This window comes from Suncus etruscus, chromosome 9 (genome assembly GCF_024139225.1).
Source record: "Suncus etruscus isolate mSunEtr1 chromosome 9, mSunEtr1.pri.cur, whole genome shotgun sequence".
NCBI classification, from domain to species: Eukaryota; Metazoa; Chordata; class Mammalia; order Eulipotyphla; family Soricidae; genus Suncus; species Suncus etruscus.
Genome location: NC_064856.1, coordinates 96340464 through 96367048, shown reverse-complemented (window position 1 = coordinate 96367048; position 26585 = coordinate 96340464). Strand labels below are relative to the sequence as shown.

General features: G+C 52.8%; 2 protein-coding genes across 2 annotated transcripts in view; one reads left to right on the top strand and one right to left on the bottom strand.

Annotated features, from left to right (window-relative positions):
• The window catches only part of ZNF408 (zinc finger protein 408), a 6784-nt gene extending 2515 nt beyond the window's left edge, over positions 1–4269 (bottom strand). Inside the window, 5 exon segments of the mRNA XM_049780708.1 lie at positions 260–519; positions 714–775; positions 2896–3065; positions 3480–3686; positions 4254–4269. Of these exon segments, the coding sequence (XP_049636665.1) occupies positions 260–519; positions 714–775; positions 2896–3065; positions 3480–3686; positions 4254–4269 (715 nt within the window).
• ARHGAP1 (Rho GTPase activating protein 1) lies at positions 3549–26585 on the top strand. The gene is made up of 13 exons (XM_049779692.1): positions 3549–3664; positions 8934–9112; positions 9231–9326; positions 16685–16772; positions 23495–23626; positions 23779–23865; positions 23979–24077; positions 24301–24408; positions 24476–24552; positions 24638–24715; positions 25381–25509; positions 25596–25699; positions 25789–26585. Exons 2-13 carry the CDS (start codon positions 8980–8982, stop codon positions 25975–25977), a joined length of 1320 nt encoding a protein of 439 aa, XP_049635649.1. The 5' UTR covers positions 3549–3664; positions 8934–8979; the 3' UTR covers positions 25978–26585.

Sequence of the window (26585 nt, the reverse complement as noted above, 5' to 3'; positions counted from 1 at the left end):
AAACTAAATCTAAGCTGTTCCCTATAATGATCTTCAGCCAAATCTTAACAAGATCTTTCCCTCCAACCTCCCTAGGAAAGATCACCCTAATTCCAAACTTCACAAAGCCATCAGCCTGGCTTTATTTCTCTCTTAAGGTTCACTCTTGGGGACCATATGTGATGTTAGGGACTGAACCTGCAAGTGCCTGGCCCACTGTACTATCTTGGCTGTCTCCTTGGGGGGTAATGTGGGAAGCCCACATTTCCCAGTTGTATACCTGGGCCAAGGTCTGTTGCTTCCTCATTGGGAGAGCCCATGTCCTCTTGCCCAGGGGATTACACATCTGTCACCACAGCCAGAACTGCCTCTTCCTTCGGCAGGGACTGTAAGGGGTTCAGGTCATCGGAGGGTGACCTGGGCCACAGAAGCAGCTCAGAGCCTGGCTGCACTGGTCGGCACACCTGTAGGTGGAGCCGCTCCTCGATCCGCACGGGGGACACGCTGCCCTCATCCTCCACCTGGGCCCGCTGCACCAAACTGCAAAGCAAAGGCACAGCTAGTCAAGAGAGCATCCTCAAACGACCCTGTCAGAAAACCCACAGCTTGAGAGCCATCTGAGTCCGAAATACTTGGGCACATTCAGTGCAAATGATCTAGGTGGAGATTCTATCAAATTCCTTTTCATCCCAATTCACAACGGCTGCCCAATGAATGCACCTTCTACAACCTACCTAGTCCAGCCTGAGCTCTGCTCACAGGCACACACGTCTGCCCAGGGGCCCAGAGGCACATGCTGAAATAAACCAAGAGAGTCCTTCTCTATGTCGGAAGTGGTCAGAGGAGAAAAACAGATAAAAGCAAACTCTTCCTGTTTGGTGAAGACCCTGTTCCACTTCTGCAGAATTATGCTTTTTTTTATTTTTAGGTTTTTGGGTCACATCCTACTGTGCTCAGGGGTTACTCCTGGCTTTGCACTCAGCCATATGAGATGCCAAGGATCAAATCACTGTCTGTCCTGGGTCGGTTGTATGCAAGGCAAACATCTTACCTCTATGCTATCTCTCTGGCCCCCGGGACTATGTTTTTGAAGTCCTTATTATTTTGGCAGGGGTGGGTGGGTTTGAGCTATATCTGAAGGTCCTCAGGGCTTACTCATGGCTCTACGGTCAAGAGGCACTTCAGGAAGACTTAGAAACCATATGGGATACTGAATACTAACTGATTTGGTCTGTGCAAGGCAAGCTCCATCCAGTTGCAAGTTTTTTTTCTCTCTTTTTTGTGGGGAGGGTTTGGGCCACACCCAGTGATGCTCAGCGGTTACTCCTGGCTATGTGTTCAGAAATCACTCCTGGCTTGGAAGACCATATGGGACACCGGGAATCGAACCACGGTCCGTCCTAGGCTAGCATGCTCTGGACCCCCAAGTGTGTGGGTTATTTTTTAATCTGGGGAAGACCCCAGTGATAAAAGGAAAAATCACGGCCCAGGTGGGGTTACTTATTTTTTTTTTTTTGGTTTTTGGGCCACACCCGTTTGACGCTCGGGGTTACTCCTGGCTATGTGCTCAGAAATCGCCCCTGGCTTGGGGGGACCATATGGGACGCCGGGGGATCGAACCGCGGTCCTTCCTTGGCTAGCGCTTGCAAGGCAGACACCTTACCTCCAGCGCCACCTACCCGGCCCGGGGTTACTTATTATACTCTGACTCACTCTACCTGCAGAAGAGTTTCTGTGTCCTTATTTATTTTTTTTTTTTTGGTTTTTGGGCCACACCCGGTAACGCTCAGGGGTTACTCCTGGCTCTGTGCTCAGAAGTTGCTCCTGGCTTGGGGGACCATATGGGACACCGGGGGAATCGAACCGCGGTCCGTCCAAGGCTAGCGCAGGCAAGGCAGGCACCTTACCTTTAGCGCCACAGCCTAGCCCCTTCTGTGTCCTTATTAAAGAACCCTGACGGGGTGGGGGCTAGAGTGATAGCACAACGGGTAGGGCATTTGCCTTGCATGTGGCCAACCCAAGTTTGATCCTTGACATCCCATAAGGTCCTCTCAGCCAGCCAGGAGTAACCCCTGAGGGACTCTGGGTGTGACCCCCAAAACAAAACAAACAACAACAAAAAAGAACCCTGGAGGACTAAAATAAAATATGGCCATGGATTCTTAACAACTACAGAGATGAACAATGAACAGGTCTTTTCACTAGGCCAGGGACTAGATCGGGATTTTTTTCTTATTATTTTGTTTGTTTGTTTGTTTGTTTGGGGCTACACCCGGCGGTGCTCAGGGGTGACTCCTGGCTGTCTGCTCAGAAATAGCTCCTGGCAGGCACGGGGGACCATATGGGACACCGGGATTCAAACGAACCACCTTGGGTCCTGGATCGGCTGCTTGCAAGGCAAACGCCGCTGTGCTATCTCTCCGGGCCCCTTATTTTTTTTTTTTATCCGTGGGTCTTTAATTTCTAGAAAAATTTTATTCTTGACCTTCATTTTCGTGAAGCACTGTATTAGCCCAACTTTTATGGATGTTTTTACACTTCGATTTCTCAATGTCAAGTGAAGTTTCTGAAAGGCAGCATGGAGAGAAAGAACAAAAAAAAATCTCATGCTAGGGTCTGGAGAGATAGAGAGCACAAAAGTAGGACATTTGCCTTGCACGCAAATGGACGGTGGTTCAAATCCCGGTATCCCATATGATTCCCTAAGCCTGCCAGTGGAGATTCCTGAGCGCTGCCGGGTGTGACCCAAACCCCCCCAAAATATCTACATATCTCATGCTCATCATTACTCCGCAAGGAGGGACGCTTCGCTTCTAACTTCTAACCATCTGGGGGTGGGTTGGGAAGGGGACGGTTCGGCAACGTCAGAACCTCCGAACACCTTTCTGATCGAAGAGGAACCCCGTTATTCCAAGCCTCCTCGGGCCTGGGGTTCACTACCTCGCCTTCCTGCTCGGAGTCACCAACACCCGCGTCTTCCAGGGGCCCCCAGAGCTGTCTGGGCCGCAGGGCCTCCCCGACGCACCAGACGCCGAGGCGCTGCTGCTGGACGGAAGAGGGACCCAGGGCCAAGCCCAGGGCAGACCCTGGAGAGCGACGAAGGCCTCCATGCCGGGCCAGGAAAACAAAAACAAAACAAAAACAAAAACAAAACTACTCCCGCCGGAAGTGAGCGTCGCCTTCTCAGCTCCCCCCGGAAACAGTCCTGAACTTGCGATTTTTCCTTTCAGGCACGAAATCTAAGTGCTAAACCCACTCGTATCCGGTACTAAAAGTTGGAGAGCACAGACATGAAACAATTCCGTGGGATACTACTAAGAAATTAGGGTTCTGGAGCTTCCCCCCCAGAGAGTCGAATGGCAAGGGAGGTGGAACTAAACGTTCCAACCCCCTCCTTTTTGGGAGGGACGAGTCGGACCATTGCCGTAGAAGCGCCGGAAGTGGGCGTGGCTTGTAGAGACCCGGAGGTGTGGCGGAAGTGGCTGGGAGTGAGGTCAAACGTGGGCCAAAGGTGTGGCGGAAGTGGTTAGGAGCGAGGTCAAACTTGGGGCCGGAGGTGTGGCGGAAGTGCTTGGGGAGAGAGGGAACTGGGAGGGGGCGGTTCCCGCTCGGCCGCAGAGCCGGATGTTGGCCTCTTAGCTGAGCTTTTTGACAGGCGTGGCGGAGGGAGTGGAGTCCGACTTCGGTGAGCTGCGGGGCGTCGGGATCTTGGGCGGGTGGGATGGTGGATCGCCAGAGGGACTGATGGGGTCATCCGAAGGGATGGATGGGTTAGAGGGAAGCAGCAGAACAAGGATCGGAGGGAAGGAGCCAGGTGGTGGAATGGGGCCCTCGAGCCTGGCCTTCCCCTCTGGGGTTTTTCTGCCCCATTCCTGAGTCTGTCTGCAGTGAGAGCTCTTCCTTCCCTCCACTGCCGCCTTCTTCCTGCGTCCCCAGGGCAGAGTCCAGATTAGATCATATTTTCAAGCGCCCAGGGGCAGGGAGAAATCTCTGTTCCATCGGGTGGAATGCTTAGAAGAAGAAATCAGGGTTTGGGGGGGCGGGGGGAAGGGGAAATGTTAGACCTTTTTGTACGGTGGGCATCGTTTTCATCTCTTGTTTCTTTCGTTTTTTTTTTTTGGGGGGGGGCTCAAGATTCCTGGCTGTGTACTCAGGATCACTCCTGGCAGGGTTCTGGGGGACCATATGGGATGCCCTGGTATGAACCAGATTGTCTGGGCCCAAGGCAAGACTTGCTTTACCCTCTGTCCTACCTATTATTTCTCTGAACCCACATCTCTGTGTCTTCATCGGTGCAATGGACTAGTTACACCCACTTGAGTTTCGGACACTATAAAGTTGGGCGGTTGTGACTGTAGTTGGAAGTTACCAGTGGGATTTCCTAGTTTTGGATCCTCAAAGAAGAGAGCCATCCCATGCCATTTCAAGTTTTCTTGGTTCTTCAAAGAAGAGATTTGGGGGAGGTTTTGTTCCCCCAAAACCTTCGTCTTCTAGTAGCAGCTCCCAGAATCTTGAGTATCCAAGAGTGACAAGTCACGTAGACTTTTGGTAAAATCTTTTGTTTTAGGGCCACACCCCACAGTGCTCAGGGCTTACTCCTAGCTCTGTGCTGAGGGTTCACTTCTGGGTGGGGCTCAGGGAAGCATATGAGATGCTGGAGATCAAATCAGATTCAGCTGCTTATAAAGTGCCTTACCCACTGTACTGTCTCTTCAGCCCCCTCCACCCCAATGTGGTAAAATCTTGACTTAATAACCCTAAGCAATTTGTTTTCTTTTCCCTTTCCCACTGCTATTTATTCTTTGGATCGTTGTATGTACACATCACTGGTGGTATTATGAAATTAATGTCCATAAAGTTATGATCATAATGCTACATAGGAATCCAACAGATAATGATTTCCTACTTCTCTTTGAAAATCCATTGGGGGGGCTGGAGAGATAGCATGGAGGTAAGGCGTTTGCCTTTCTATGCAAGAGGTCATCGGTTCGAATCCCAGCGTCCCATATGGTCCCCCATGCCTGCCAGGAGCAATTTCTGAGCATGGAGCCAGGAGTAACCCCTGAGCACTGCCGGGTGTGACCCAAAAACCACAAAAAAAAAAAAAAAAAAAAAGAAAAAAAAAGAAAATCCATTGGGAGGACCCACATCTGACCATGCCCAGGGCTTTCTCCTGGCTCTGCACTTAGAAATTACTCCTGGCAGTGCTCCAGGGACCATGTAGGATACTGGGAATCAAACCCTGGTTGGCTCTGAGCAAAGCAAGCTCCTCCTCTCTTATTGTTGCTCTGGCCCCTCCATTGTTTTTTTCACTCATTCAGCAGTGATAGAGCATCTACTTTGTACTGAATAGGTTGTTTGTTTTATTGGTTGATTTTTGGGCCACACCTGGCAGCCCTCAGGGGTTACTCCTGGCTCTGTCCTCAGAAATCACTCCTGTCAAGCTTGGGGGGGTGGGGGGGGAGGAACCACACCATAGGGGATGCTGAGATCAAACCTGAGCAAGGAACACGCCCTACCTCCTGTGCTTTCATTCTAGATTCTTAAATGGGACTTCTCAGAAAGTCTGATTTTTAATCGCATTCAGGATTTCACGCATGTGAAATGTTGAATGTTGGGGAGGAAAGTTGGCAAAATTTGTGAAGATTACAGAGAGGTCTTGGATTTCCCAGAGTCTACAGTTTATCTAAAGCAGGGGTCTCAAACTCAATTTACCTGGGGGCCGCAGGAGGCAAAGTCGGGGTGATCCTTGAGTGCAAAGTCAGTAAGTAGTAAGCCTTGAACATTGGGGGGTGTGACCCAAACAACTAAAACAAAACAAAACAAAAAAAGATTCCTCTAGGGCAGGGCCACAAAATGTTGTACAGAGGGTCGCAAATGGCCTGCGGGCCACGAGTTTGAGACCTCTGACCTAAAGTGATTCACAAAATTTTTTTTATAAAGCTAGATGCTTTACCTATTGAGAAGGAAACATCATCTCAGCAGAAAGACTTCTGTAGAGTAGAGTTGGGCTGGAGTTCTAAGCAACTGGAAATTTTTGAGGGGGAGAGGGAGGAGGTTTGGGCTACATTCAGAAGCATTGCTCAGGGTTACTCTTGATTCTTCCCTTAGGAATTAGAATTAACTCCTGACAGTGCCAGGAAGGAGGGGGGAAATAATTTGGAATGTCAGGGATTAGACCCGGGTCAGTTGTGTGCAAATCAAACACCCTGTACTGTCACCCCATCCCCATTTGAGATATTTTGTTTTCAGTCTCTTCTGTTAGAATTTTCCTCTGCTGGCTTCTCTTGCTTCCCCAGGGAATGGAGTGCTAAGCTTTGGGCCCAGGGTAACAGGTGTGAGTTGAGGGTGAGGGGAGAGGCCAGTGGAATGAAAGGTGAGAACAACTGGTTAGTTAGGCTGCCCAAGGAGATTATGGAATCAGGTGGGGGTGGGGGCTCAGTTGTCCCTGAAAGCACAAGAGGAGGAGGAGGAAGAAGAGGAGGTGCCCTCGAAATGAGGTGTTGTTTAATTTGGACTCCCTGTTGTTGTTGGTGGTGGGGTTCCTCTCCCTCTGTGGCATATCTGTAGCTCCCAGCACCCCTTCTGCATCTGTTGTTTGTTTCAGTACATGATTGACTTTGTTTTTTGGGGCCATACTTGGCAAAGTAAATCCTAAGGGTTCTCAGAGTTTACTCATGGTGCTGTGCTCAGGGATCATGCTGTGCAGTGCTCAGGGGACCATATGGGTGCCTGGGATTGAGCTTCTTAGCTGTTGTTCTGGCTCTCCAGCCCCACAGTCCAGGGTGGTAGAATGCTGAAGAATTCACATTGCTGGGAGCAGCCTTCACTTCTCCAAGTGAGGACCAAAGTCTCAGATAGGAAAAGATCCTCCTTCTCTTTCTGTCTCTCTCTCTTTCCCTCCCTCCTTCCCCTCTCTCTCTGTCCCTCTCTCCTTTCTCTGTTCTCCCTCTCTCCCCCTTCTCTCTCTGGTCCTCTCTCTACAAAGTCAGACCTCCCCCATCCTCATGACTTTCTTTATCTCAGGCTCCTGCGTGGGAACTGGACTTTTCCTGGGTGACTATAGCCCGGGCTGAACCAGTTGCTGAGGAAGCTCCAGGCTGAGGGAGGCCTGGACAGTGTCAGAATAGAAGTGAGACCAGGTTCCAGCCTAGATTGGGGTATCTTGGAGCTGAATTTTCCTGTAACCTGGCCTGGGGGGTCCCTTGGAGGGACCTTCACAGCCTGCCTTTTGAATGAGGGAGACATTGGTAGCAGAGTGTGGGGTGGGATCCCTGAGATGTAGGGTGATGGGAGCCTTGGGACTGGGATGAGACACCCCACAGCACTCCGAGAAACAGGCATTCTCAAGGCTCACACCTGAGCATGGGAAGGGACTGAGCTTTTGATTAGAAGAGAAAAGTATAGCGGCCTGAGTGATAGCACAGCAGTAGAGCGTTTGCCTTGCACGTAGTCGACCCAGGATGGACCCGGGTTTAATCCCCAGCATCCCATATGGTCCCCCGAGCCTGCCAGGAGTAACCCCTGAGCACTGCTGGGTGTGACTCCCCCCAAAAAAACAAACAAATAAACAAAAAGAGTGTGTGCATGAGGAATGAGTGTGAGAGGGTGAATTCTGTGTCTGAGTTGGGGGGGGCTTGGGCTTCTCGCCTTTGACTCACTTGCTGGTTGTCGTGGTAACAGGGCAGTTGTTGCTAGGCGCTGGGAGCCCGTGTACCTTCCCCGAGGTTGCCACTGTGGTGCAGATTGTCTTGTTCTTGAAAACCCTGAGGTGCCGGGGTCTGGCGCCCAGCCCACTGCTCTCCCCTCTCCTCCCACAGGCGCCTGGGTCTCGTTGTCGCTCCTTATCTGCAGACTGCTGGTTCTTTGACCATATATGTCATTTTTGGGGGATCTGGGAATGCAGTGGGGTTAGCACAGCCTCTTTTTAGGGGTTGGACTAGCTGGCGGCTCGAAGTGCCCCTACTGGCCCCCTAGAGTGGGCTGGTGAGAGGGAGATTTGCTTCACAAGTGCCAGGCCCTCCCTGCACCCGCATCATCCTGGAGGCCCATGTCAGATGCTGTCAGACCCCGTCAAAGCTCTGTCACTGATCTGTGTTCACTCCGAATCTTCGGGCTCTCTGTCACGGCCTTCCCCTTCCTCATCTTAGCTGCACAGTCTGTGAGGAGCCTCCATCAGGGGTCCTCAAACTTTTTAAACAGGGGGCCAGTTCACTGTCCCTCAGACCAGAGGGTCTGACTATAGTAAAAACAAAACTTATGAACGAATTCTTATGCACACTGCATATATCTTATTTTGCAATGAAGAAACAAAACAGATACAAATACAATATGTGGCCCGCAGGCCATAGTTTGAGGACCACTGCTCCAGATGCTGGCCGGTACCCCTGGAACCAACATTAGGAGTTCCCCAGTGTGGTGCAGGCCAGGGAACCCCGCTGTTACCAGCAGGCAGGGGCTGGCAGGCACATTCCACTCCTGTGCCCAGTTCCTGTCCTGGTGGACATGTGGACTCCCAACCGAGGTCTGGGATCTAGTCTTTATGGCTCAGGGTTTAATGGGGAGAACTGGGGTCCCAGGTGACCAGGGCTGTGGAGCTTCCCAGAGTTTTTGCAGCCTTGTAGCCCTGGATCTTCTGGGGTCCCCCAAGACTGGCTGGGACTCAGAGACTCCTTGGTCCGATGGGGGGGGGGCATTGGGGGCTAGACTCAAATCTTCCCTCTTAGCAGGCAGAGCTGAGGGCAGGCCCGAGCGTGCCATGCTTGGCTCCAGCTGCTGTCTCTGGCCCTGTGCCCAATGGCTGTGAGTGAAGCGGCCCTGGAACCACATGGCATTGTTGGCCGGAATGAACAGGTGGAGGAGCAGGGCCAGGGTGCCCCAGGGGGCCTGTTGAGGGAGTGATGTCGCTGTTAAGGGGGTGAGTCGCTGAAGGAATCTCCCTCCCCTCCCCCCAGCTTTCCCCTCAGGTTCTGTGGGCCAAGGCCACAGCGCAAACTGGCCATGGACCCGCTCTCGGAGCTACAGGACGACCTGACACTGACCGACACTAGCCAGGCCCTGAACCAGCTCAAGCTGGCGTCCATTGACGAGAGGAACTGGCCCTCGGATGAGCTGCCCGACTTCCCTAAGTCAGGTGCGGAACTGCCCACAGAGAACCCCTTCCTTTCTGATGCTGGGATGCAAAGCTGGGTTGGAACTAGGGGAGATGGTGAATGACCCCCACAGACCCCTCACCCTCCTCTTCTCCTCAGATGACTCCAAAAGCAGCTCCCCAGAGCCCGTGACGCACCTGAAGTGGGATGACCCGTACTACGACATCGCCCGGCACCAGATAGTGGAGGTGGCAGGTGAGTGCCTGGCTGAGGACCCCACAGACTCGGCCTCAGCCAGTCCCTAGAACAGTCCCCACTCCAAATAACCCCCCCACTGCAACCCTCTGCTCCAGAGAGCTCACTGCACCCCCTTACTCCAGAAAGCCCCCCACTCCATCCAGATCCCTTATCCATCCTTTACTCCATTCAGACCCTCACTGCAGCCCCCCATGTCAACCTCACATGTCAACCCAGCACCCTTCTGTGGTCTGGCCCCTGTCTCTATTTCATGGTCCAGAGAGAAGGTCCCACAGGTGAAGCTGGGTACAGGCATTGTCTGAACAATGCCTGAGTTTAATCCTCAGTACCATCTAGTACCACGTGACCTGGACATTTCTGGGGATTGTGGGTGGTGCTACAAACCAGTTCAAAGGTCCAGAGCACATGCTCTGTATGCTGGAGCCCCAAGTTCCATCCCCAGCATCACTGGGAGCGGGTCCCAGCTTCTCACACTCACTGTGTTGGCTGTGGGTCTGTTCACATCACCCCGTCCCACCTGTGACCTGTATTATGGAGGGGCCCGTTGTGTGGTTCAAAGACTTTCCCTGAGTTCATCTATTCCTCCCATGGGTCAGAGAGGAACCCCATCCTGAATGTCAGAGTTCAGCCCAGAGCAGAGTGGAGCTGACCCCAAGGAGTGTCCCCAACTTCCCTCCTTTCACTTTGCTCCCTCTCATCAGTGCCTGGGGAGCCAGGAGGTCCCCCTGAGACCCGAGCTCTGAGGAAGCCTCCCAAGAGAGGGGCTGTGTGACCCTTTAACCTCAAAGACTGCACTGAGAAAGGGTGCTGTAGTCCGCATGCGCATTACCCACCATGAGCCCCAAGCATCTTTTATTTATTTATTTTTTGTTTATTTTGGCCACACCCAGTGGCACTCAGGGGTTACTCCTGGCTATTCACTCAGAAATTGCTCCTGGCTTGGGAGACCACATGGGACACCGGGGATCGAACCCAGGTCCATCCTGGGTTAGCCGCATGCAAGGCAAACGCCCTACTGCTGTGCTCTTGCTCTGGCCCCACCCTAAGCATCTTGATGGTTCAGGAACCACAGATGCCAGGGGTTTGTGTGTGTCTATTTCTACTCTCTCCCTGCTGGGGGAAGAATCATAGGGTGCCTGGTCACCCTGCCCCACTTATGGCTTCTGAGAGGCTGAGTTATGGGGAGACCCTGCAGTGGGGGAGAGAACAGGAAGCACCAGCCCCCTGGAACCAGCCGGGTGCTGCTGGCTGAGGGGCTCAGGAGGCACTTGATAGTTGGGAAACGGGGAGCATCATCTCTCCAGAATATGGGGCCCAGAACAAAAGGGCAGCGTGAGAGGCTTATCCTCAGCATCCATGGAATTTCTACAGTTGTGATATCATGTGTGTTCCCCATATTCCAGCCTCTCCCCAAAGCTTCTGGGCTCAGCTAGACCCGGAACAACTCTGAAGGGTCAACCCCCAGCTCCCTGCGATAACCTGGTCAGGGTTCCTAAGGGGCTAGGCCATCTGTCTTCATACCTGGACCAGCTGGTCCAGGGCCTAGCAAAAAAGATGCCCCCTCAACCCACTGGGTGACCTCCACACCCCTCAGCAGCCCGAGTCACACTGGAGAGAGGTGCCCCTTAGGTGGGCTGCAAATCTGGACTCCAGGAGGTGGGGCCAGTCTAAATGTACCCTATTTGTGGGAGCAGGAAGGAATCAAGAATCGGGGTAGGGCTGGAGCAATAATACAGCAGTAGGGCGTTTTACTTGCACACAGCTGACCCAGGATGGACCTCAGTTCAATCCCTGGTGTCTCATATGGTCCCCTGAGCCAGGAGCGATTTCTGAGCACATAGCCAGGAGTAACACTGAGCACTGCCGGGTGTGGGCTCCCCTCCCCCCCCCCCCAAAAAAAGAATCAGGGTAATTGTGGGAGGCTGTGTGGGAATATGATGCTGACCTGGCCCCTGAGGGAGTGTGGAGGGGTGGCTTTTATAGTTTATTTATTTTTGTTTGTTTTGGGGGCCACATCCAGTAGTGCTGTGGTCTTATTCCTGCCCCTGAACTCAGGAATCACTCCTAGTGGGTTTGGGGGTCCATATAGGATACTGGGAATTGAACCTACATCAGTCAGCCATGTTCAAGGCAAATAAATATCTTCCTTACTATCTATCACTCCAGCCTCCAAGGGAGGGGGAGCCCTCTTGTCTCTCTGACTACTGGGAAGCCAGGATGGGCATTGCCAGTGTGCTGGGGTCAGACCCTGGGGAGCTCGGGAGGGCCAGAGTCTTGGACATGTGAACCGGAGAAGTATCCCGTGGGGAGGGAAGGGCCGGGACTGACCCCGCTGTGTCCTCTGTTCGGCCCCACGGCCCAGAGTGACCTTGGCCCAGGAGGGCTCTTCCCAGGCGATGCTGGGAACCAGCTCCCGGAAAGACAGAAAAGGCTGTTATTTGTGGCTCTACAGTTCCCCTGTGCCTGTGGATTTTAAACTCTAGCACCAAGTCCGTTGGCTTCCAAACTCCTTTACAGTTAAACAATTTAACCAGTGTATTGGAGTACGTGTATTGGGGTGTGCATCTTTGTCCTGGCCTGCCCTGCGGGGGTGGGGAGGGACCAGTGGCCCTGGTTCCCAGAATGTCCACTCCCTCCTGACCCCCTCAGTTGCTGATTAACACCCCAGCTATCACCCAGGAGAGTTGCTGACGGTGGCGTTGCTGCTGGGGGTGTGCAGGACCACACTCTCCCGAGACAGGCCAAAATCATTCCTGGTACTTTCCAGGTCCCAGGTTTGTCTGCAGGGCTGGGTGCTGTTCTTCCGGGCCTTTGGAAGTGCCCTGCATGCTAGCTAAGGACCAGGGCATTGGGCCTTCCCACTAGGGAGGCAAGGGCTTCCCATAGCACCTTCCCCACATATCTGGGAGTCCTGCTAGCCAGCTGCTCCCAGATCCCTTGGATGCCCCCAAGCCTAGCCAAGTCCTGACTGTGTCCAGCTTGGTTCTCTGGAACTAGCCCTGTTCCATTGGCCTTGAGGAAACAGGGAAGAAAACACCTCTCCTCCTTGGCAAACACAGAGGAGCTAAGGTGGGCAAGGGTAAACCCGGTCTCTGCACAGGGAGAGTATGCACAGTGCATACTGTACAGCTGTGTGGCTGCTTGAAATGCTTCTCGGATGGCACTGGAGCATCAGTGTGCCTTGCTGGCTGGAAAACCAGCTTCTCATTTGCAGGATGCTGGGGGGAACTTGGAGAGATGCATTGCCCTTCCCTTCCCACAGCAGAGTGCTTCGGTGGTTTACCAGTCACCAGCTCTTGAAATTCCAGAGCATATGAGCTCAGCCCTTCTGCCCCACCTGCCCTCAAGTTTGCCAGCCACAAAGGGAGGGCTGTGAGCTGCTTAGGAGCACGGTGGAAGGAGGCTTATGGAATCTCTTGTGCTCCACTTATGTCCCCCACAACCTGGCATTTCCATTTCCCCCAACCCCTATGTGGACAGGTTGGTACCAGGAACCCCGGGGGCCTAAAAGCTTGACTTATCTGTGAGCCTGGGTTGTCCTGTCTCACCCTCTGCCCTCCGTCAGAATCAGAATCTTCGGGAGAAGCCAAACAGGCCCCAGGGTTCACGTGCTGCTGGCCTGGCAGAAATCTGGGCCTTTCCCATCTTGGTTGTTTTTGTTTTGGGGCCACACCCGGTGATGCTTAGGGCTTACTCTTGGCTCTGTGTTCAGGAATCACTCCTGGCATTGCTTGGGGGGCACTATGGGGTAGCAGAGATTGAATCTGATTGGTGTGTGCAAGGCAAGTGCCCACTCCACTGTGCGATTGCTCCAGTCTCTGCTCTCCATCTTGAGGGTTGAGGAGGACTCTAGGACTTCCACGCCATCTATGGGAGGGAAAGTCATAGTCTGAGCCCAAAGCCCCATCCCTGGCACTGTCAGCAAAACAGTACAGAACAGCTTCCTCGCCTACACTGTCCAGGACTGCTTCTCTGCATGTGAGTTTAGAAGATTCCACCCTAGGCCCCCTGTGAGACCCTGTGTCTATAGCAGTCTGGTAACCCGGTATTGTTGGGAATAGACTCACTCTGACACAGAGGGCGGGCTCAGTGGGAGGGCACATGTCTGGCCTGGGTGAGGCCCTGGCATCATTACAATCCTTGGCACTGTCACAAAATAAAGGAGAGGGGAATCCAAGTGCGAGTTGCTGCATGACGCTGATGGTGACTGCATTCATGCCTAGACTACCATGGGACCCCGTGACATGCTGGGCTCTGGGACAGCAGAGTCCCCGGTGGCCCATACACAGTTTCTGTCTTCTCACTGCCTCCAGCCAGCAGGGGAGGCAGATTCTTAAACTGGGCAAAGTTACCACATGATGGGCATCAGTTCAGCTGGGGGGGGGGGTGCTGGGAAGGGACTGCTGACCTGCCTTGGGTAAAGGACCTCTCTACTATTTCTCTGGCCACTCAAAATTTCTGATTTTTTTAGAATTAAAGTAGTTTTGGGCTGGAATAATAATAGTATAGCCAGTAGGATGCTTGTGCTGCACGTGGCTGACCCAGGTTCAATCCCTGAACCCTGCCAAGAGTAGTTTCTGAGTGTGGAATCAGGAATAACTCCTGAGCATCACTGGGTGTGACCCCAAAACAACAAAAAGAAAGGAAAGTAGTTTTATTTTAGGGGTATCTGAGAGGTAAAAAAAAATGGAACAGGAATGTCATGGAATGAAAAAGAATTAGGGGGCTGGAGAGATAGCATAGTGGTAAGGTGCTTACCTTGCATGCAGCCAACCCAGGACAGTCATGGATTTGATTCCCAGCATCCCATATGGTCTACTGAGCCTGCCAGGAGCAATTTCTAAGCGCAGAGCCAGGAGTAACCCCCGAGTGCAGCCAGATGTGGCCCCAAAACCAAAAAAAAAAAAAAAGAAGAAAGAAGAATTGCAGGGTGGTGGAGAATAATACAAAGAGTAGTGTAATTGCTGTGCATGTAGCTGACTCAGGTTTGATCCCCAGTACCTCAAAGGGTCCCTTAATCTTGCCAGGCCTGACCCCTGATCACAGATCCAAGAGTGAGCTCTTAGCACCACCTGGTAACAAAAAAGAACTGCATGTACATCTCAGGTTGGGGTGCAGATGGTTCCAGAGTAAAATGCGCCCTCGCCCCCACCAAAGACGAAAAAAGACCATATGGTCCCAGTACATTGTTGGCATTTTGCCAGAGAAGAATGGGGTATGGAGACATTCTTGTTGTGAACAAGCCCCAAAAGCACGCCAAGGGAAAGAAACTGGCACAGAGGGTAACTTCTGCATGATTGTGTCCATCCGAATTGTCCATGGAGACAGAAGAGAGCAAAAGCAAAGCTCACCAGGGGCTGTGCAAGAGGAGGCAGTGCTTCAGGGGCTGGGGTTTGGTCTGAGGACTGGTGGCATTTCTGGATCCAGCGACAAGTGGTGTTGGAACCATAATATGAATGGTCTTGGTATTCCTGGACTGTACGTTTCCAGGTGATTAGGTTGTCTTCTAATTTTTATAGGAGCTATGCTCAGTGGTCACTACCTGCCCTGCTCCATTCCTAGCCATGTGGTCCAGAACCCCAGCTCTTGGGCATGTGGTGTGGAAATCAAACTCAGTCAATTGTAGTCATGCTTGTCCCACATGGGGCCCTGGTATCTGCACATATACTTTCGGGGGGCCTGACTGCATTAGGGGTGCTGCTTGGACATGTGTGTGTGTGTGTGTGTGGTTTTGGGGTTACACTTGGTGTGGTGCTCAGGGGTTACTCCTTGCTCTGCGCTCAGAAATTGCTCCTGGCAGACTAAGTGGACCATATGGGATGCTGGTAATCAAACCCAGGTCCATCAGGGTTGTGTGTGTGTGTGTGTGTGTGTGTGTGTGTGTGTGTGTGTGTGTGTGTGTGTGTGTGTGTATGGTTTTGGGTTACACCTGGCAGTGCTCAGGGGTTACTCCTGTCTCTGCATCAGAAATCACTCCTGGCATGCACGGGGACTATATGGGATGCCGGGATTCAAACCACCATTCATCCTGGATCAGCTTCATACAAGGCAAATGCCCTACCACTGTGCTATCTCTCCGGCACTGCTGGGACACTTCTGAGGGTGGTATAGCATAGTGCCTGTCTGTTTGTTTTGGTTTTGGTTTTTGGGTCACACCGGCAGTGCTCAGGAGTTACTCCTGTCTGTCTGCTCAGAAATAGCTCCTGGCAGGGCCCGGAGAGATAGCACAGTGGCGTTTGCCTTGCAAGTAGCCAATCCAGGACCAAAGGTGGTTGGTTCGAATCCCGGTGTCCCATGTGGTCCCCTGTGCCTGCCAGGAGCTATTTCTGAGCAGACAGCCAGGAGTAACCCCGAGCACTGCCAGGTGTGACCCCCGCCCCCCCCCCCAAAAAAAAAGAAAAAAAGAAATAGCTCCTGGCAGGCACGGGGACCATATGGGACACCGGGATTCAAACCAACCACCTTAGGTCCTGGATTGGCTGCTTGCAAGGCAAACACGGCTGTGCTATCTCTCCGGGCCCAGCATAGTGCCTGTCACCTGCTCTCCAGGAATCCCATTTTCTAGCTGGACAGTCCACATTTTCCTGAATTCTTTCCTCCAACGATAGACTTAGGGTTTTTCCCTCAGCTTTGATTTTTTTTTAAATAGCTTATTTTAAACAATGGTATTTGTGGGGCCGGAGAGATAGCATGGAGGTAAGGCGTTTGCCTTTCATGCAGGAGGTCATCAGTTCGAATCCCGGCGTCCCATATGGTCCCCTGTGCCTGCCAGGAGCAATTTCTGAGCGTGAAGCCAGGAATAATCCCTGAGCACTGCCGGGTGTGACCCAAAAACCAAAAAAAAAAAAAAAAAAAAAAAAAAAAACAATGGTATTTGTTTGTTTGGCTTTGGGGACCCTGTCTAACCATGCTAGGTATCCTATTCCTGGCTCTGTGCTGTAGGGAACATGGGGATGGAACTAGGATGATGTATGCAAGGCAAATGTCTGAGTCTCTGCACCCCCAGATGTAAGGTACATTACAAAGTCAGGTCGTTTTATTTATTTTCATTTGAGGGCCACACCCAGCAGTATTCAGCCTGAGCGTACTCCTGGCTCTGCACTCAGGGATCGTACCTGGGGAAGACTATATGCAGTGCTGGAGATTGAACTTGGGAATTGAACTTGGGCAAAGCAAGCACCCTACCCGCCATATTTTCTCACTGGCTCCAGTCAAGTTATTTGTTTAGTTGACCCATGTCGTTCTCAGTGATCCTGTTTTCTGTCTTTGGTGCTGTACCTGAGCATAGGCAGCCACTGTGAGCCTGGACCACACTGGACGGCCCTCACCCACATTCCCTCTCCCTCCTCACTCAGGTGATGACAAGTATGGGCGGAAGATCATTGTGTTCAGTGCCTGCCGCATGCCGCCGAGCCACCAGCTGGATCACAGCAAGCTCTTGGGGTGAGTGTTTGTAGGGAATTGGGGGAGAGGCCCAGTTTGCTGTGGGTTCCCATTTAGTCCCAAAGGTTATCAGGCAGACCTGCTTTCCCGAGGGGAAGCTGATTGACAGCAGAGCAGCTCTGGGCAGGGATCAGGCTTGGTCTCGTGGCTTTGGCTTGGTTTGGTGTCGGAGTAGAAGTCAAAGCCCCTTCCACAGTAGACTGGTACCCTTTCCAGGCTGGCCCAGGGCTAATCTGGTTGCTAGTCCCAGGTATAACCTGGGTAGTGTATCCATCCATGCAAGTCTCCTGACTTGGGGGTTTTGGAGTGCAAAGTGAGTGAGCAGAAGTGGGAGCATCCATTCTTCAGAGGGAAGACCCTTGGCTTCTCCCTTGTTCGCACAGAGATCTGCGTATTGGGAAAATTTGGTGCTTTCAATGTGGGTGCCCTGGAAACTCATACACTAGGCACGTGTGCTCTTTCCCGTCCATCTTCTCTGCCCCTCAGATCAGGCCGCCTAGCACACACGTAGTTGCTTTGTCCTGTCTCCAGCTCTGCGGCTGCAGGTTTACTGCTGTCCAGGGCAGGGGGCAGCCACCACTGGCTGCTTGAGGCTCAGGTAATGAGGTGTCCTTTTTTTGGGCCACACCCAACAGCTCTCAGGGTTTACTCCTGGCTCTGTGCTCAGAAATTACTCCTGGTAGCCTCGGGGGAACTTAATGGGAATGCCTGTGATTTAACCCTGGTCAGCCATGTGCAAGGCAAGTGCCCTCCCTGCAGTGCTGTCACTCCTGTCTCTCAGATAGTGAGGTTTTATGGAGCTAGCCAGAAACTGCCTGTGGACACTTAACAGGCGGCACTTCTTTCTGCTCTTCCTGTCCCCCTCTTGGGGCCCCAAGGGGCTGTGCAGAAGAGGTGGCAAGGGTCAGAGACAGGCCAGATAAATGTCTGGGCCTGAGTGTGTGAGTTCTTCTTCCTCCTCCTCCTCCTCTAGCCACACCTCCAGGGTGCCACACATCCACAGGCTGTCCTGTGGGCCTGAACCAGGTCAGGTGTTCACAGGGCCAGAGGGCCACTGAGTCCTACTTCTCCCCACTGATGATGAGATAGATCTTTTCCCGGCCAAGGGAGAGCTGAGTGGAAGTTAGGAGGAACATAGACAAGTGCTTTCTTTTCAGGGGAGAGCTGCTGAGGGAGGCTATCCACAATCTGGGCCTTCCTCTGGCTTCATAGCGTCCACCCCAGGAGGAACCTTTCCTCCCCCACCCCGGCCAGTCTTGCTTCCGTCATCGGAATGTCTCAGACTTGGCTTCTGTCAACACCATCTCCAGATCCGGGGTGAGGGCTCAGATCAAAAGCCCAATGTGGTGTTCCAGTTCTCCCTTGAGCAGCTGCATGCCAGGGTCAGGGCGCGTCTGAGCCCTCAAGATCTAGGAATTGTACCAATCTGCTGGGCTGTTCTGGGATTAGGTGAGGTCCCAGACATGAAATGCCACTGTCTGCCTTAGTAAATAATGACACAATTCAGGAATTTAGACCAATAAAATTAGCAGGACCAGAGACATAGTAGTTCAATCCCTAGCCCTCCATAGGGTCCTCCAAACCTCTCCAAGAGTGATCACTGAGCATAGAGCCTATCACAAGGTGTACCCCACAGTTTAAACCCCCCCAAAATCAAACAAACAAAAACATGAGAAAGAGATTGAACTATAGGATGTAGCTCATTGGCAAAGCTCATCCTTGCATGAGTGAGGCCCTGGGTTTGTTGCCCAGCACTGTTCCCCATAACCCCATATACAAAGCTCCACATATATCTTGTTATACAGATATCATATAAGCTAGATAGTACAGTGGGAAAGGTGTTTGCCTTGCATGTGGCTGACCCAGGTTTGATCCCCAGCATCCCAGATGGTCCCCCGAGCACTGCCAGGAGTAATTCCAGAGCACAGAGCCAGGAATAACCCTTGAGCGTTGCTGGGTGTGGCCCAAAACAAAAAAAAAGAAAAGAAAAAATGGAGACAGCTGTGAAATCTGTCTTAAATTAGAGTAGCATTGGGGTTAGCGCTTCACTATTGGCTTGCACCTTCCTGCTGTCTTTTTTTTTTTTTTATGGGCCACACCCAGCAGTGCTCAGGGGTTACTCCTGGCTCTGTACTTAGAAATCACTCCTGGTGGGCTGGAGAGATAGCATGCAGGTAAGGCATTTTGCCTTGCATGCAGACGGACGGTGGTTCAAATCCCGGCATCCCATATGGTACCCCGAGCCTGCCATGAGCAATTTATGAACGTATAGCCAGGAATAACCCTGAGTGCTGCTGGGTGTGACCCAAAAACCAAAAAAAAAGAAAGAAAGAAAGAGAGAGAGAGAGAGAGAGAGAGAGAGAGAGAGAGAGAGAGAGAGAGAGAGAGAGAGAGAGGGAGGGAGGGAGGGAGGGAGGGAGGGAGGGAGGGAGGAAGGAAGGGGGGAGGGAGGGAGGGAGGGAGGAAGGGGGGAGGGAGGGAGGGAGGAAGGAAGGAGGGAGGGAGGGGGAGGGAGGGAGGGAGGGAGGGAGGGAGGGAGGGAGGGAGAAAGGAAGGAAGGAAGGAAGGAAGGAAGGAAGGAAGGAAGGAAGGAAGGAAGGAAGGAAGGAAGAAGGAAGGAAGGAAGGAAGGAAGGAAGGAAGGAAGGAAGGAAGGAAGGAAGGAAGGAAGGAAGGAAGGAAGGAAGGAAGGAAGGAAATGTGTGCACATTTGCATGGCTTCATACATGGAAGACAAATGCTCTACCATCGGGGCCTGAAAGATGGCACAGTGGTAAGACACTTGCCTTGCAAAAAAAAAAGAAAGAAAAGAAAGAAAGAAAGAAAAGAAAGAAAGAAAGAAAGAAGGAAGGAAGGAAGGAAGGAAAGAAGGAAGGAAGGAAGGAAGGAAGGAAGGAAAGAAGGAAAGAAGGAAAGAGAGAGAGAGAAAGAGAGAAAGAGAGAAAGAAAGAAAGGAAAGAAAGAAAGAAAGGAAGGAAGGAAGGAAAGAAAATAAATAAATAAATAAATAAATAAATAAATAAATAAATAAATTACTCCTGGCAGGCTCACGGAACAATCTGGGATGCCAGCCGCATGCAAGGCAAAGGCCCAACTGCTGTGTTATCTCTCCAGCCCTAATTTCTGTTGTCTTTTATTGGTTTTGGACCACACCCAGCAGTGCCGAGGGGGCAGAACTTGGGGGACCCAAAGGGGTGTTAAGGATGGAACCCAGGTAGGCTGTTGCAGGGTGAATGCCCTCCTTGCTGTCCTGCTGTCCTGTTGCTTTGGCCACACAGATTCAACCATTAGCTCGTTCTTAAATCGTGTTTTTCTCAACTGAGCACTGAGCATTCTTCAAGAAAGTGCTTTCAAAAACACCTCTCTCTCTTGCATACACACACACACACACACACACACACACTCACACACACGCACACATGTCTACAGGAATGCGCACACATTTGTCAGCTGCACTGTGTTTCAGACTGTCACCTCCCCACTCCCCCAACCCCCGCTTTTGTTCTCCCGTCATTCCCTGGAGGATGGCCCAGTTCTGACTTCTGACTTTCTCAGCTCTGTCTGTGGACACATCCTGTGAGAGGGCCTATTTATAGCCCACCACGATGGCCCCCCACTCTGCCCTGGGCAGTGGGCTGGCTGCTCAGTTCTTTGCTGACTGCAATGAAAAGCCTTCTCCACAAAAATTTTTTCTTTTTTTTTTTTTGTGGGGGATGTGATGTGTGTGTGTTTTAGGACCACCCAGTGGTGTTCAGGACTGACTCCTGACTTTGCTCAGGCATCACTTCTGGTGGACTCGGGGCATCATTTGGGATGCCAGAGATCAAACCCAGGTCAGTCATTTACAAGGCAAGCATGTTATCTGCTGGATCATTGCTCTGGTCACTCCAAAGATCTTTCTTTTTTTTTTTTTTTTTTTTTTTTTGGTTTTTGGGTCACACCCGGCGGTGCTCAGGGGTTACTCCTGGCTGTCTGCTCAGAAATAGCTCCTGGCAGGCACGGGGGACCATATGGGACACCGGGATTCGAACCAACCACCTTTGGTCCTGGATCGGCTGTTTGCAAGGCAAACGCCGCTGTGCTATCTCTCTGGGCCCAAGATCTTTCTATTCATCTTGCATCCCTTCCTGAAGATCAGCGCCTGAGCCTGGGTTTTTTTGTTGTTGTTGTTGTCGTCATTGCTTTTTTTTTGGGGGGGGGTGTCACACCCCGTGGCATTCAGGGGTTACTTCTGGCTCTGTGCTCAGAAATTGCTCCTGGCAGGCTCAGGATCATATGGGATATCTGGAATTGAACTGGGATCCATCCTGGGTTGGCTATATGCAAAGCAAATGCCTTTCTGCTGTGCTATCTCTCTGGCCCCTGAACCTGTTTTCATTTATTTGGGGGATGTGTGTGCAACTGCCAGCAGTGCTGGTAGGTCATCAGGGCCATATCCTGGCCCCTGGGTACTTCCCTTACCACCACCACCCCAGTTCTAGGGATGGAAATCATGGCCTCACATATGCAAGGCCTGTGATTTCCCACTGGTTACCTGCTCAACTGGAATATATATATATTTTTTGTTTATTTGTTTTTTGTATTTTTTTTTTTTTTTTTTGGTTTTTGGGCCACACCCAGCGTTGCTCAGGGGTTACTCCTGGCTGTCTGCTCAGAAGTAGCTCCTGGCAGGCACGGGGGACCATATGGGACACCGGGATTTGAACCAACCACCTTTGGTCCTGGATCGGCTGCTTGCAAGGCAAACGCCACTGTGCTATCTCTCCGGGCCCTGTTTTTTTGTATTTTTGGACCATATCTGGCAGCGCTCAAGGGTTACTTCTAGCACTGTGCTCAAAAGTTACCTCTGGAGGCCGGGCGGTGGCGCTAAAGGTAAGGTGCCTGCCTTGCCTGTGCTATCCTTGGACGGACCTCGGTTCGATCCCCCGGTGTCCCATATGGTCCCCCAAGCCAGGAGCAACTTCTGAGCACATAGCCAGGAGTAACCCCTGAGCGTTACCGGGTGTGGCCCAAAAACCAAAAAAAAAAAAGTTACCTCTGGGGCCCGGAGAGATAGCACAGTGGCATTTCCCTTGCAAGCAGCCGATCCAGGACCAAAGGTGGTTGGTTCGAATCCCAGTGTCCCATATGGTCCCCCGTGCCTGCCAGGAGCTATTTCTGAGCAGACAGCCAGGAGTAACCCCTAAGCACTGCCGGGTGTGACCCAAAAACAAAAACAAAAACAAAAAAAAGAAAAATAAACAAGTTACCTCTGGCAGGCTCAGGGATTATATGGGATGCTGATGTTCAAACCCAGGTTGGTCACATGCAAACCAAATGCCCTACCAGCTGTGTTATCGCTTCAGCCCCTAGAATATATTTCTGTGAGTCAGAGATGCCGACGCTCTGTGAAGCCTGCTGATGGCGCTTCATTGCCTCCTGAGTCAGACTTGCTGCTGGAGAGCTCAGAAGCTTCTCTGCCCAGTGCTCAGAGTGTGCAGGAGTGACTATTGCAGAGTGGATCCTGATGGGAATCACAGTCCAGCACCACTCATGGTGTGAATCCCTGGAATCTGACTCAGCACTGCCACCTGCATGCCAGCACCCACACATGGTAGTCTCTTTCCCAGCTAGGTCAGGTCATACCTGGCATTTGTTAAATCCTGGGCTGCTTCTCATCTCTCCTGCCCACCTTCCTCCCCTGCTCCCCTGCTATCCCCCAGCCTGAGGTTTTCTGGGCTTCCTTTCCTGCTCTGCGCTCTGCTCCTCACCACACCACCTCCCTGCTGGGGACAGAACCCAGAGATGTTGGGCCAGGTACTGACACTAGACCCTGGGCCTCCACAACTCTTCCCAGCACCAAGTCTTTCAGTCTGCGCCTGGGGCTCGAGTGATGGAGCCTCAAGCCGAGCTCCTGTCATCTAGGGGTCTTTGGGGTGAGACTGGACAGCTCCAGGCTTGACCCCCCACTTACACTCTTGCAGGAAGCAGGTAAACAGGAACTGCTTCATAGCTGGAAGGATAAAAGTAAAAATATGGGCCCGGAGAGATAGTACAGCGGTGTTTTCCTTGCAAGCAGCCGATCCAGAACCAAAGATGGTTGGTTCAAATCCTGGTGTCCCATATGGTCCCCCGTGCCTGCCAGGAGCTATTTCTGAGCAGACAGCCAGGAGTAACCCATGAGCACCACCGGGTGTGACCCAAAAACAAACAAAAAAAAAAGTAAAAATATGGCCAACTGCAGCAAGACTGAGAGGGCCTGTGGCCGGAGTGATAGCCCAGCGGGTCAGGCATTTACCTTGCACTCGGCCAACTTGGGTGTTTTACCCGGCATCCCATATGGTCCCCTGAGCCTGCCAGGAGTGATTTCTGAGCACACAGCTAGGAATAATCCCCGAGTGCCACTGGGTGTGTCCCAAAAACTAAAATAAATAAATAAGACTGAGAGGACCTGATGGGGCTGGGGACCCCTGGTGGGCTGGCTATGTCCTGACTCAATGTGGAGAATATGAGGAACTGCCCCTGACAGAAGCATGGGGTGCAGCCTGACCCCCACCTGCACAGCCTCCACAAGCACAGGGGATGTGGAGGAAGGCACCAGGGTCTGTCTTCTCGGGGACCCCACCTGTGCAGGGTGTGGAGCTGACAGGCCTATCTGTCCCCCACCCTGTATTCTCTCCTCCCTTCCCCTTTCCTCTTTCCCCCTTCCTCTTTCTTCCCTCCCTTCTTCTTCCTCTGTCTCAGGTACCTGAAGCACACCCTGGACCAGTACGTGGAGAGTGACTACACGCTGCTCTACCTGCACCATGGCCTCAGCAGTGACAACAAGCCGTCCCTCAGCTGGCTGCGTGACGCCTACCGAGAGTTCGACCGCAAGTGCGTGGGGATCCCGGGCTGACTCCCAGCTTCTGATTCCCTGGGCTCTGTAGCCTCTCTGGAACTTCCTCCCCAACCTCACCATTTCCTGGCCCCCTGTTTCTCAGTTGACCTCATGATCAGAGCAGACCCTATGTGGTGCCCCCCCATAGGTACAAGAAAAACATCAAGGCGCTGTACATTGTGCACCCCACCATGTTCATCAAGACGCTGCTCATCCTCTTCAAGCCCATCATCAGGTCTGCAGGCAGGGCTGGGCCTGGCCTTCCCATGCTGCCCCTGCCTGGACCGGCCTGTTGGGGGGGGGGTGTCCAACCTCAGCCATGCCCTGTGTCCCCCCTCACACACACAGCTTCAAGTTTGGACAGAAAATCTTCTACGTGAACTACCTGAGCGAGCTGAGCGAGCACGTGAAGCTGGAACAGCTGGGGATCCCCCGCCAAGTGCTCAAGTAAGGGGCCGGATGGCGCCTGTCCTGTGGGGGGGGGGCCGGAGCAAGGTGGAAGAACCCCGAGATTAGCAGAAGGAGCCAAGAGATGGGCCCCAGCCTGCACTCCGCCTGTGCTGTAGGAAGACTCTAAGTCATGTTGCTGAGCTTGTTCACTTCCTGGTGTAGAAAGGGTTCAGGGTGAGGTTCCAGGATAGGAGAGGCCTTAGCTCTCACCTGCCTCTAGGTACGACGACTTCCTCAGATCTACCCAGAAGAGCCCTGCCACGGCCCCCAAGCCCATGCCGCCTCGGCCGCCGCTGCCCAACCAACAGTTTGGGGTCTCGCTGCAGCAGTGAGTATGCAGAGGGGCAGGCCTGGGGTGGGGGGCTGTAGCCTGGCTTACTGCCGTGTCCCCACAGACTCCAGGAGAAGAGCCCTGAGCAGGACCCCATCCCACTCGTGCTCCGGGACACTGTGGCTTACCTGCGGGCCCACGGTGAGTGGGGGTGCCCCTGACAGAGAGGGGGCTCTGTACAGCTCCGAGAACGCCAGCACTCACCAGCTGCCCCTGCTGCCCCTAGCTCTCGGCACCGAGGGCATCTTCCGGAGGTCGGCCAACACCACGGTGGTGCGGGAGGTGCAGCAGAAGTACAACATGGGTGAGTGTCCATGACACTGTCTGTGACTGTCCCTGTGCTGCTACGAGTGTGTGTCCATGTATGACTGTGTGGTGGCTTGTTTCTGTTTGCATCTGTGTCCATGTGCTACTATGTCCATGCATGATAGCAAAACTGTCCATGTGCATGAATATAAATCTGTGTTTCTGTGGCGTCTGTGTGCATGACTGTGTCCAGGTATATGTGTTTGTTAACTGTCCATGTGTTTGTGACTGAGTGTCTGTATATGACTGTCTCTGAGGTATGTGTGTCTTTGTGTCTGTGTGTGTCTGTATAAGTATGTCTGTGTGTGATGTGTGTATAGTTGTGACTGTTGTATATGTGTATATGCATGTATATGTGTGTATGAGTTTGTGGGGGGGTGAGTGTTTGTCTGTGGTGGGGCATGTCTGTGATTTTGTGGGGGGTCTCGGCCTTCTGTGGCCCTGGCTCTGGGTGTAGGCCAGTGGGATTCATCCTCTCTGGTTGCTGCTTCTAGCAAGCCCACTGGGTGTGCAGAATAACTTGATACCAGAGACACTCCTGCGTACCCTGTCTTGCTTCCAGAGACAAGGGACCTCTGGAAGGGTTTCAGGGTGCTATAAACACAGCTGTGTGGACCCCACCAATGCCCTCCCTCCTCCTCCTATCCTCTTCCCTTCTCTCAGGACTGCCCGTGGACTTCGACCAGTACAACGAGCTACACCTCCCGGCTGTCATCCTCAAGACCTTCCTGCGGGAGCTTCCTGAGCCCCTGCTCACCTTTGACCTCTACCCCCATGTAGTGGGCTTCCTCAGTGAGTGCCCCTGTCCCCTCTAAGTGTACCATGGGGCTCTCTGCATCATCCAGTGTCCCCATGCGTGACTCTCCCGTTCCTTGCAGACATCGATGAGAGCCAGCGCGTGGAGGCAACGCAGCAGGCCCTGCGTGCGCTGCCGGCCGAGAACTACCAGGTGCTGCTCTTCCTGACCGCCTTCCTGGTGGAGGTGAGAGCAGCTCAGCCCATGCTGTAGAGAAGGAGGTGGGTGGAGTGGTTGCCAGGCTTCCTGCTACTGACCCCCTACTCTCTCCACAGGTCTCTGCCCATTGTGAGCAGAACAAGATGACCAATACCAACCTGGCCGTGGTCTTCGGCCCCAATCTGCTGTGGGCCAAGGATGCAGCCATCACCCTCAAGGCCATCAATCCTATCAACACCTTCACCAAGTTCCTCCTGGACCACCAGGGGGCGCTATTCCCGAGCCCCAACTGCCAGGGTCTCTGAGCCCCACCCCAGTCTGTCTCAGGAGAGCCCCATTCTGGACTCTTCCTCTGAGCTTCAGGGGACCCTGAGCCCCGGGAGCTGGGAAGCTGGGCGGGCCAGCTGTGTTCCTCCTGCCCCCCGTCACCCATCTCTGTCCTGGATGCCTCACCGTGACCACAGGGCCTTGTTCTTCGCCTTATACTTCTCACTGCCTCCTTGGGTCCCCGACTCCTGCTGGGCTCTGCAGCGCTGCCCCACCTGTCTTCCCTGGAAGGAGAACCAACTCCAATCACTCCCTCCCTTATTTCCCCTTTTGTCCAGGCACTGCCAGCTGGGCTGGACCTGCTCTTTCTCTTGGTCAATGGATGGCTGGAGTGGGGCCAGTGCCATGGCACTTCTGGATTGCTGTGCCTGGCTGCAAGCTCCTGATTTGGTGGAATTACCAGGCCCTGTGATGGCTGCCCACCTCTCTGCGTCCACGTCCTAGAACAGCCTTTCCCCAGTGGGACTGTCCCTGCCCAGAGCTAGGTCTGGTGCCTCTAGTCTTGCCCAGCGCTGGTTCTGCCAGGACTGGCATCTTGGATGGAAGGGCAGTCCCAGAAGCCCTCTGAAATAGGCATTCCAGTCCC